Raw genomic sequence first — 12,359 nt, 5'->3', positions numbered from 1 at the left:
CATCTATTCTAATAGCCTGGGTCTCAGCATTCTCCTCCACAACATTATCTTTTTCCTGAGTGAATACTGACGAAAAATATTCATTTAGTATCTCGCCTATCTCTTCAGACTCCACACACAACTTCCCATCCCTGTCCTTGACTGGTCCTACTCTTTCCCTAGTCATTCGCTTATTCCTGACATACCTATAGAAAGCTTTTGGGTTTTCCTTGATCCTACCTGCCAAATACCTCTCATGTTCCCTCCTTGCTCGTCTTAGCTCTCTCTTTAGATCCTTCCTCGCTACCTTGTAACTATCCATCGCCCCAACTGAAACTTCACACCTCATCTTCACATAGGCCTCCTTCTTCCTCTTAACAAGAGATTCCACTTCTTTGGTAAACCACGGTTCCCTCGCTCTACACCTTCCTCCCTGCCTGACCGGTACATACTTATCAAGAACACGCAGTAGCTGATCCTTGAACAAGCTCCACTTATCCAGTGTGCCCAACACTTGCAGCCTACTTCTCCACCTTATCCCCCCCAAGTCACGTCTAATGGCATCATAATTGCCCTTCCCCCAGCTATAACTCTTGCCCTGCGGTGTATACTTATCCCTTTCCATCATTAACGTAAACGTCACCGAATTGTGGTCACTGTCCCCAAAGTGCTCTCCTACCTCCAAATCCAACACCTGGCCTGGTTCATTACCCAAAACCAAATCCAACGTGGCCTCGCCTCTTGTTGGCCTGTCAACATATTGTGTCAGGAAACCCTCCTGCACACACTGTACAAAAAACGACCCATCTAATGTACTCGAACTATATCTTTTCCAGTCAATATTTGGAAAGTTAAAGTCTCCCATAATAACTACCCTGTTACTTTCGCTCTTCTCCAGGATCATCCTCGCCATCCTTTCCTCTACATCCCTAGAACTATTTGGAGACCTATAGAAAACTCCCAATAGGGTGACCTCTCCTTTCCTGTTTCTTTTTAAAAAAATATATTTTATTCGAGTTTTTGGCCAAACATAACAATACGTAGTGTTTCTTTTACACAACAATAAAGCAATATAAATAGCCGTGGCCAGTTTTAAACAAATAAATAAATAATATATATAAACAAAAACAAAAGAAAAACAAAACTAAATGGCAACTGCCTTGTCCAAAATAAATACTCTCCAAAATTTCAGTCCAACAGTCCAATATACAATTACATATACCAAATACCTATACATGTACAATAACATCCCCGAGAGTCCGTCCGATTCCTCCCCCCCACCCTCCCCCCCTGGGTTGCTGCTGTTATCTACTTCTTTTCCATTCCCTCTATATTTCTGTGAGGTAGTCGACAAACGGTTGCCACCGCCTGGTGAACCCCTGAGCAGAACCCCTTAACACGAACTTAATCCGTTCTAACTTTATGAACCCTGCCATATCGTTTATCCAGATCTCCACCCCCGGGGGCTTAGCTTCCTTCCACATTAACAATATCCTGCGCCGGGCTACAAGGGACGCAAAGGCCAACACATCAGCCTCTCTCGCCTCCTGCACTCCCGGCTCTTCTGCAACCCCAAATATAGCCAACCCTCAGCTTGGTTCGACCCGGACCCCCACCACCTTCGAAAGCACATTCGCCACCCCCACCCAGAACCCCTGTAGTGCCGGGCATGACCAGAACATGTGGGTGTGATTCGCTGGGCCTCTCGAGCATCTCGCACACCTATCCTCTACCCCCAAAAATTTACTAAGCCGTGCTCCAGTCATATGCGCCCTGTGTAGCACCTTAAATTGTATCAGGCTTAGCCTGGCACACGAGGACGATGAGTTTACCCTACGTAGGGCATCCCCCCACAGCCCCTCCTCAATCTCCTCCCCCAGTTCTTCTTCCCATTTCCCTTTCAGCTCATCTACCATGATCTCCCCCTCGTCCCTCATCTCCCTGTATATGTCCGCTACCTTACCGTCCCCCACCCATGTCTCTGAGATCACTCTATCCTGCACTTCCTGCGTCGGGAGCTGCGGGAATTCCCACACCCGTTGCCTCACAAAAGCCCTCAATTGCATATACCGAAATGCATTCCCTTGGGGCAACCCATATTTCTCCGTCAGCGCTCCCAAACTCTCAAACGTCCCATCTACAAATAGATCTCTTAATTGTACTACCCCAGCTCTTTGCCATGCTCCAAATCCCCCATCCATTCTCCCCGGAACGAACCTATGATTGTTTCTTATCGGGGACCGCACCGAAGCTCCCGTCCCTCCCCTATGCCGTCTCCACTGCCCCCAAGTTCTCAATGTAGCCACCACCACCGGGCTTGTGGTGTATTTCTTTGATGAGAACGGCAACGGCGCCGTCACCATTGCTTGCAGGCTAGTCCCCTTGCAGGACGCCCTCTCCATTCTCTTCCACGCCGCTCCCTCCCCTTCTCCCATCCACTTACACACCATTGAAACATTGGCGGCCCAGTAGTACTCACTTAGGCTCGGTAGTGCCAGCCCCACCTGTCCCTACTACGCTGCAAGAATCCCCGCCTCACTCTCGGGATCTTCCCAGCCCACACAAAACTCATAATGCTCTTCTCAATTCTTTTGAAAAAAGCCTTCGTGATCACCACCGGGAGGCACTGGAACACAAAAAGGAATCTCGGGAGGACCACCATTTTAACCGCCTGCACCCTACCTGCCAATGACAAGGACACCATGTCCCATCTCTTGAAATCCTCCTCCATTTGTTCCACCAACCGTGTTAAATTAAGCCTATGTAATGTACCCCAATTCTTGGCTATCTGGATCCCCAGGTACTGGAAGTCCCTTGTTACCTTCGTCAACGGTAAATCCTCTATCTCTCTGCTCTGCTCCCCCGGGTGCACCACAAATAACTCACTTTTCCCCATGTTCAGTTTATACCCTGAAAAATCCCCAAACTCCCCAAGTATCCGCATTATCTCTGGCATCCCCTCCGCCAGGTCCGCCACATATAGCAACAAATCGTCCGCATATTGAGACACCCGGTGTTCTTCTCCCCCCCTAAGTACGCCCCTCCACTTCCTGGAACCCCTCAGTGCCATAGCCAGGGGTTCAATCGCCAGTGCAAACAATAACGAGGACAGAGGACATCCCTGCCTCGTCCCTCTATGGAGCCGAAAATAGTCAGACCCCCGTCCATTCGTGACCACGCTCGCCATCGGGGCCCTATACAGCAACTGTACCCACCTGATATACCCGTCCCCAAAGCCAAATCTCCTCAACACCTCTCACAAGTAATCCCACTCCACTCTATCAAATGCTTTCTCGGCATCCATCGCCACCACTATCTCCGCTTCCCCCTCTGGTGGGGGCATCATCATTACCCCTAGCAGCCTCCGTATATTTGTATTTAGCTGTCTCCCCTTCACAAACCCAGTTTGATCCTCATGGACCACCCCCGGGACACAATCCTCTATCCTCATTGCCATTACCTTGGCCAGGATCTTAGCATCCACATTCAGGAGGGAAATGGGCCTGTATGACCCGCATTGCAGCGGGTCTTTTTCCTTCTTTAGGAGGAGCGATATCGTTGCCTCTGACATAGTCGGGGGCAGCTGCCCCCTTTCCCTCGCCTCATTAAAGGTTCTCATCAGTAGCGGGGTCAGCAAGTCCAAATATTTCTTATAGAATTCAACTGGGAATCCGTCTGGTCCCGGGGCCTTCCCCGCCTGCATGCTTCCAATCCCTTTCACTACTTCCTCCGTCTCAATCTGTGCTCCCAGCCCCACTCTCTCCTGTTCCTCCACCTTAGGAAATGCCAGCTGATCCAGAAAGCACATCATTCTCTCCTTCCCGTCCGGGGGCTGCGCTTCATATAATCTTTCATAAAATGCCTTGAACACTCCATTCACTCGCTACGCTCCCCGCTCCATCTTCCCCTCCTCATCTCTCACCCCCCCTATCTCCCTCGCTGCTCCCCTTTTCCTCAGTTGGTGGGCCAACAACCTACTCGCCTTCTCCCCATATTCGTACTGTACACCCTGTGCCTTCCTCCATTGTGCCTCTGCCTTACCCGTAGTCAACAAGTCAAATTCTACATGTAGCCTTTGCCTTTCCCTGTATAGTCCCTCCTCTGGTGCCTCTGCGTATTGTCTGTCCACCCTCAGCAGTTCTTTCAACAACCGCTCCCTTTCCCTACCCTCCTGCTTTCCTTTATGTGCCCTAATAGATATCAGCTCCCCTCTAACCACTCCCACCTGTACCTCCCCATTATCATTAATTTCCAAGTACCTTTCAATGCACCCCCTCACCCTTAAACACACCCCCTCATCTGCCAATAATCCCATGTCCATTCTCCAGGGTGGAAGCTGTTGTTTTTCTTCCCCTATCTCCAGGTCCACCCAGTGTGGAGCATGATCCGAGATGGCTATAGCCGTGTACTCCGTCCCCGTCACCTTTGGGATCAGTGCCCTTCCCAAAACAAAAAAATCTATTCGTGAAAATACTTTATGTACATAGGAGAAAAACGAAAACTCCTTACTCCTAGGTCTACTAAATCTCCAGGGATCTACTCCTCCCATCTGCACCATAAAATCCTTAAGCACCCTAGCTGCAGCCGGCCTCCTTCCGGTCCTGGACCTCGATCTGTCCAGCCCTGGGTCCAGCACCGTATTAAAGTCTCCACCCATTACCAACTTTCCCGCCTCTAGGTCCGGGATGTGTCCTAACATACGCCTCATAAAATTGGCATCATCCCAGTTCGGGGCATACACGTTCACCAATACCACCGCCTCCCCTTGCAGTTTGCCACTCACCATCATGTATCTGCCCCCACTATCTGCCACTATAGTCTTTGCCTTAAACATTACCCGCTTCCCCACTAGTATGGCCACCCCCTTGTTTTTTGCATCCAGCCCCGAATGAAACACCTGCCCCACCCATCCTTTGCGAAGTCTAACCTGGTCTGTCAGCTTCAGATGAGTCTCCTGAAGCATAACCACATCTGCCTTAAGTTTCTTTAGGTGTGCGAGTACCCGTGCCCTCTTAATCAGCCCGTTCAGCCCTCTCACATTCCACGTGATCAACCATGTTGGGGGGCTCTTTACACCCCCCCCCCCCTTGACGACTAGCCATTTCCTTTTTCAATCCAGCTCCTCACCCGGTTCCCACGTAGCTGTATCCCCCCCAGGCGGCGCCCCCCCGCCCCGACCCCCCCCCCCTCCCATACCAGCTCCACCTTCTCCCCAGCAGCAGCAACCCAGTTAACCACCCCCCCCCCCACCCCGCTAGATCCCAAGCTAGCGTAATTGCACCTCCCATGTTGCTCCCAGAAGTCAGCAAACTCTGGCCGATCTTGGCTTCCCCCCCGTGACCTCGGCTCACACTGTGCGAGGCCCCCTCCTTCCTGCTTCCCTGTTCCCGCCATGATTACCATAGCGCGGGAACAAAGCCCGCGCTTCCCTTTTTGGCCCCGCCCCCAATGGCCGGCGCCCACAGCTCCTCATCCTCCCTCACCCCCTCCCCCACGACATGGGGAAGAGAGAGAAGTTACAGGGTCGCAGGTTTAACAATCTGGGAAGTCTTCTCTTCCCCCTTTTTCCCCCTTCATCCCACAAATTCACCCCCCCCCCTTTTGTCCCAAACGTTCTTTTTCTTCTGGCCCGCTCACTCCAGCTTCCCCTCGACAATAAATGTCCACGCTTCGTCTGCCGTTTCGAAATAGTGGTGTTTCCCTAGATGTGTGACCCACAGTCTCGCCGGCTGCAACATTCCGAATTTGACCTTCCTTTTATGCAACACCGCCTTGGCCCGATTAAAGCTTGCCCTCCTTCTCGCCACCTCCGCACTCCAATCTTGATACACGCGGATCACCGCATTCTCCCACCTACTGTTCCGAGTTTTCTTGGCCCATCTGAGGACCATCTCTCTGTCCTTGTATCGGAGAAATCTCACAACTATTGCTCGAGGAGTTTCTCCAGCCCTTGGTCTTCGCGCCATAACTTGATAGGCTCCCTACGCCTCCAGCGGACCCGTCGGGGCCTCCAATCCCATTAACGAATGCAGCATTGTGCTCACATATGCCCCGACGTCCGCCCCCTCTGCACCTTCGGGAAGACCAAGAATCCTTAAGTTCTTCCTCCTCGCATTGTTCTCCAGCACCTCCAGCCTTTCCACACATCTTTTGTGTTGTGCCTCGTGGATCTCCGTTTTCACCACCAGGCCCTGTATGTCGTCCTCATTCTCAGCAGCCTTTGCCTTCACGACCCGAAGTTCCTGTTCCTGGGTCTTTTGCTCCTCCTTTAGCCCCTCAATCGCTTGTAATATCGGGGCCAACAGCTCCTTCTTCATCTCCTTTTTGAGTTCATCTACGCAACGCCGCAGGAACTCTTGTTGGTCAGGGCCCCATATTAAACTGCCTTCTTCCGACGCCATCTTGCTTTGTGCCTGCCTTCCTGGCCGCTGCTCTTGAGGATCCACCGCAATCCGGCTACTTTCCTCTCTTTTTTCCATCCGTGTCCGGGGGGGATTCCCTTCTGGATTACCGCACAGTGTTATTTGCCGTTAAAATTGCCGATGGGGCTCCTATTAAGAGCCCAAAAGTCCGTTTCACCGGGAGCTGCCGAAACGTGCGACTTAGCTGGTCATCGCCGCACCCGGAAGTCCCTTTCCTGTTTCTAACCTCAGCCCATACTACCTCGGAAGATGAGTCCCCATCTAGCATCCTCTCCGCCACCGTAATACTGCTCTTGACTAGCAGCGCCACACCTCCCCCTCTTTTGCCTCCTTCTCTGAGCTTACACCTAAACCCCGGAACCTGCAACATCCATTCCTGTCCCTGCTCTATCCATGTCTCCGAAATGGCCACAACATCGAAGTCCCAGGTACCAACCCATGCTGCCAGTTCCCCTACCTTATTTCGTATACTCCTGGCATTGAAGTAGACACACTTCAAACCACCTACCTGAACACTGGCCCCCTCCTGCGACGTCAAATCTGTGCTCCTGACCTCTATACTCTCATTCTCCCTTACCCTAAAACTACAATCCAGGTTCCCATGCCCCTGCTGCATTAGTTTAAACCCCCCCAAAGAGTACTAACAAATCTCCCCCCCCCAGGATATTTGTGCCCCTCAGGTTCAGATGTAGACCATCCTGTCTGTAGAGGTCCCACCTTCCCCAGAAAGAGCCCCAGTTATCCAGAAATCTGAATCCCTCCCGCCTGCACCATCCCTGTAGCCACGTGTTTAATTGCTCTCTCTCCCTATTCCTCATCTCACTATCACGTGGCACAGGCAACAACCCAGAGATAACAACTCTGTTTGTTCTAGTTCTGAGCTTCCATCCTAGCTCCCTGAAAGCCTGCCTGACATCCTTGTCCCCTTTCCTACCTATGTCGTTAGTGCCAATGTGAACCACGACTTGGGGCTGCTCCCCCTCCCCTTAAGGACCCGGAAAACACGATCCGAGACATCACGTACCCTTGCACCTGGGAGGCAACATACCAAACGCGAGTCTCTCACGCTCCCACAAAATCTCCTATCTGTGCCCCTGACTATCGAGTCCCCAATTACTAATGCTCTGCTCCTCTCCCCCCTTCCCTTCTGAGCAACAGGGACAGACTCCGTGCCAGAGGCCCGTACCCCAATGCTTACCCCTGGTAACATGTTCTTTCTGTCTACAAGGAAGAGGATCCTGTGTATTAATGTATGTAGCTTCCAGTACACACATGTGTCACACTGTGAGCTTGACAGACCATCTTAAATTGACTGCAGCAGGCCAAGGATGGACATGTGGATGTGACAGCAGGACGGTTGAGATGGCAAGCGACAGGAAGGTCTGGGTCTTGCTTGCGGTCGGACTGAAGGTATTCTGCAAAGCAGTCACCTAGTCTGCCGTTAGTCTCTCCAATGTAGAGTAGACTGCATTGGGAGCAGTGAATGCAATAGACCAGATTGGAGGAGGTGCACTTGAAGCACTGCCTCACCTGAAGAGAGTGTTTAGGCCCTTACATTAATACATATTTAGGTACATAATGTAGCATGCAAAATAAATAATAGAATGTCTAGCACATATAATTCTGGATCAGAGTTACCTTAGGCATTCCATCGCTTTCACCCATTAGATAATCTATCAGCTGACTAGTTAGCATGTCATCCTTGGCTTGTCCAACCTTACAAAAGTAAGAACAGAACTTTAAAAAAAAAAAAATCACCATTTCTGCAGGTTCCTCTATCCTTACAAGAGTACCATCCTCATATCACAGAAGCAAGCACAACCTTCTAATAGGATAAGGACCAGTAACCAAGTTGGACAATGATGTACTTATCAGTATCAGAACTCTGATATTCTGGTAGGCCGGCACAATCCCTGTTACTGCTATATATCACATGCCAGTTTAGTCTTGTAAGTGCTAGTTAACACTCACATTACTGTTTTAGAGAAGTTACGAATTTCTTCTAAACTGAAAATTAAGCTCTTCCCATCTAGTTGCAAAATAGTTACTGCAGCTTCAAAAGATTGATGTTACGAATGACATTAAAAAATAGCCTTTCTTTCATCTCTGCTTATAACAAGCTATTACAATACTCTTACCGCTTCAATGGCCATCTCAATAGCTTGGCCATCTTCAGATACCGGGCATTTCAAGAAATGTTTCAATGCCTGTTAAACAAAATATATCAGAATGAGGTTAGTAATGTGTATTCCTTTAAAATAAATATCGATGCTTGGATCAAGAAAATCTGCATTTATACAGTGCTTTTAACATGGTTAAACATCTTGAGGCTCTTCGTGGGAACGTTATCAAATAAAATCTGACACTGAGCCACAAAAGGCGACTAAATATTTGGTTAAAAAGGGCTAGAAATTTGGTCACACACCACCCAACTGAGGCCGAGATGCACTGCCTACCACTTTGAATGGCCTGCCCAGCGTTAGCAGCATGAGAAAGAAGTATGTAGTATGTTCACACTTTATGTACAGTACGAAGTCTTACAACACCAGGTTAAAGTCCAACAGGTTTGTTTCGATGTCACTAGTTTTCGGAGCGCTGCTCCTTCCTCAGCTCCTTCACCTGAGGAAGGAGCAGCGCTCCGAAAGCTAGTGACATCGAAACAAACCTGTTGGACTTTAACCAGGTGTTGTAAGACTTCGTACTGTGCTCACCCCAGTCCAACGCCGGCATCTCCACATCATGACACTTTATGTAGGAAGGCTTGGAAACTATTCTTTCCTATGTCATACAGTTAACTGGCCGATATGCTGCCAGTTCCAAATGAGCAATCCAAGTCCTTCAAAGATCTGGGGCGAAATTCTCCCCAAACGGCGCGATGTCCGCCGACTGGCGGCCAAAACGGCGCCAATCAGACGGGCATCGCGCCGGCCCAAATGTGCGGAATGCTCCGCATCTTTGGGGGCCGAGCCCCAACATTGAGGGGCTAGGCCGGCGCCTGAGGGATTTCCGCCCCGCCAGCTGGCGGAAACGGCCTTTGTTGCCCCGCCAGCTGGCGCGGAAATGACATGTCGGGGTGGCGTATGCACGGGAGCGTCAGCTGACAGTTTCCCGCACATGCGCAGTGGGGAGAGTCTCTTCCGCCTCCGCCATGGTGGAGACCGTTGTGGAGGCGGAAGGGAAAGAGTGCCCCCACGGCACAGGCCCGCCCGCGGCTCGGTGGGCCCCGATCGCGGGCCAGGCCACCGTGGGGGCACCCCCCGGAGCCAGATCGCCCCGCGCCCCCCCCCAGGACCCCGGAGCCCGCCCGCGCCGCCTTGTCCCGCCGGTAAATAGCAACTCTAATTTACGCCGGCGGGAAAGGCAATTTCTCGGCGGGACTTCGGCCCATCCGGGCCGGAGAATCGAGCAGGGGGGCCCGCCAACTGGCGCGGCCCGGTTCCCGCCGAATATCCGGTACCGGAGACTTCGGCAACCGGCGGGATTCACGGCAGCCAACGGCCATTCTCCGACCCGATGGGGGGGGGGGGGGGGGGGTCGGAGAATGACGCCCCTTGGTGTGAGGTTCTCAGATGGGCCCTCTGCAAATTGGATTTGCTCTAGATGTTTCTAGTCTTTTGTGTTTAGTTGCTGGCTTTGCTGTAGTATTGATGCACTCTCATAGGTTGGCAGAGGAGTACGTGACCTGCTCCCACACACAAAGGCGAAAACAGTTCGGGATGGCAGCAGTATCAGTGGCGGGGAAATGGATCAGAGGGTGCAAAGATTTAGGCACAGTAGAAAAGATGCGAGGAGAGATCAGTTCAGTCCATAAGAGGCTCATTCAGGAGTCTGGTAACAGCAGGGAAAGAAGCTGTTTTTGAATCTGTTAGTAGGTGTTTTCAGACTTTTGTATCTTCTGCCTACCCTTAACACTGTACAGTTTCCACCACCAGTGGTCCGTTCAGGCAAACACAACTTGTCCACTACATATGATAGCTAGTATAACATTAATTTCAAATGATGTAATTCTGAGTATTGCTGAAAAAAGAGGCATGCTGTCAAAGCTTTTTGTCTTACACTGATCAGGACAGATGCATGAATGAATGCCAAATTTCAAAGGAAACAACCATTTATACTGCATGAGAAAAGGGTGTTGACTGGTGTCAAGTTGACTTTAACTGGTTGAGGCATTGCCATGGAGAATGCACAAGGGAATTATTGTCCTCTATGCTTTTGTTTAATTCAAAAAAAGGTACATTGACTGGATATGCTCCTTTCATCTGCAGAGGACAGGTCCTTGCTTCTGAATATATATAGTTTCTAGCAAGTGTAAGTGAACCACATTGTGAGCCCCAACGCGAGGGTCAGGAGGGCAGTAGGAGAGTGGGAGCTAGTCAGGGGTAGTTGGGAGAGTAGTTGGGGGATGGTCAGGGGGTCTAAGGGGAGCGGGGGGTGTCAGTACCACAGTTACCTAGGAGTTAGAAGTATTTTAATAACTTTTCCTGGGTAACAATTCTGCTACCACTGCGTGGTATGTCTGTGTGGGGGGTGTCTGCGTGGGTTTCCTCCGGGTGCTCCGGTTTCCTTCCACAGTCCAAAGACGTGCAGGTTAGGTGGATTGGCCATGATGAATTGCCCTTAGTGACCAAAAAAAGGTTAGGAGGGATTATTGGGTTACGGGGATAGGGTGGAAGTGAGGGCTTAAGTGGGTTGGTGCAATGGCCTCCTTCTGCACTGTATGTTCTATGTTCTAAGCGAGCTGGAAGAACCCAAAGCCTCCGATTCAAATTGGAGTTTTGAATGGTTTCAGGAGCAAGATAATTGCCCACCAAAAGTTAAAACTTCCCAGGTAATTCCCACGCAATCATGGAGTAGACTGCTGTGGAGGTCAATGTTATGAGTCAGGACCTGGATGCAATGCTGCAAGAAAAGGCATGGAAAAGTTTGAACGGAGCAGCAATCCAATGATTGCGGGCCTAAATCTCAGGCATTTTCTGAAATAACACATTTATAATTAGAACAAACTTATCAACTTATCTCTCACTTAGTTGTTGCACTTATCACAAATACATTGACCTAGGAAGGGAAAGCTAAATCCATTTTCAAGAACTTACTCGTGTGTACTGGCCACAAAGCATGAAGAATTTTCCAGCCAGGAAATGTTTCTTTTCACCTTCAAAGTATAATGCAATACTCTGATAATCTTCATTATTAGCATCTGACCCTGCAGAGAAACATATGTAACTTTACGTAATGGTATCTGAACTAAATTAGCAATATTTTGCCACATTATAGGAGAGAAAGGAGGTACATTTAATTTTAAAAACATTTGAGGAAATGGGAAACACTTGAGCTGGCAGACATAGTGAATAGCTGACTCATGCATTTCAGATTAGTCCCAGATTCCATCTTCGGTCAGTGTTGAATGAGCCAAGTTGAAGCATCAGACTCCAATACTACGGAGAAGAAAATTGGAACTTTGTCAGGCTTTCTGCTCCTAATCGCTATCTAGCAATCCAACAACCCTTGCTGAAAATTTGTGTGTGAACCTCAGGTGAGGGTGAGCTATCAGTGAGCACCTGGTCCTGGTGAGGAAATTGGGAGAAAGATGGAAGGAAAAAAGGAGGCCAAGAGCTGCAGACAAAATGAAAAATGGCCTGAGGGAAAAGAAAACTTCATTGCTACAGTGGAAATATTATTTTGCTTCATTGGGTAATGGACTTTAAACGTGTGCCTAAATTGCAATTAGTATTAAATTTAATTGTACTCTTATTTACATCCTTTAATTATTTTGAATTATGCAACCATAAAGAACAAAATGCCATTTCTGCTTCTTTATTTTGTTGCTTTATTTGATGCAATTCTGATTAAATATTGTCTCTTGCTTTCTTGACCAAAAAAACAAGTTACCTGGAAAAATATTGGAAATGCAAATCCTAAATTTATATTTGTGCTGTATATGCTTATTTTCAACCTAGC

The 12,359-nt window shown here is 49.4% G+C and overlaps 1 protein-coding gene across 2 annotated transcripts in view; it reads right to left on the bottom strand.

Annotated features, from left to right (window-relative positions):
- The window catches only part of wdr19 (WD repeat domain 19), a 247,311-nt gene that overhangs the window by 42,225 nt on the left and 192,727 nt on the right, over window positions 1-12,359 (bottom strand). For both annotated transcript variants that reach the window (XM_072496582.1, XM_072496581.1), the window contains exons 27-29: window positions 11,495-11,604; window positions 8,540-8,608; window positions 8,040-8,117 (exon numbers count right to left, since the gene is read on the bottom strand). In XM_072496582.1, coding sequence (XP_072352683.1) covers window positions 8,040-8,117; window positions 8,540-8,608; window positions 11,495-11,604 — 257 coding nt within the window. The remainder of the gene's footprint in view (window positions 1-8,039; window positions 8,118-8,539; window positions 8,609-11,494; window positions 11,605-12,359) is intronic.

This window comes from Scyliorhinus torazame, chromosome 3 (genome assembly GCF_047496885.1).
Source record: "Scyliorhinus torazame isolate Kashiwa2021f chromosome 3, sScyTor2.1, whole genome shotgun sequence".
In the NCBI taxonomy this organism is placed as follows: domain Eukaryota; kingdom Metazoa; phylum Chordata; class Chondrichthyes; order Carcharhiniformes; family Scyliorhinidae; genus Scyliorhinus; species Scyliorhinus torazame.
Note: the sequence above shows the minus strand (reverse complement) of the source record. Positions and strands in the feature narration are given on the sequence as shown.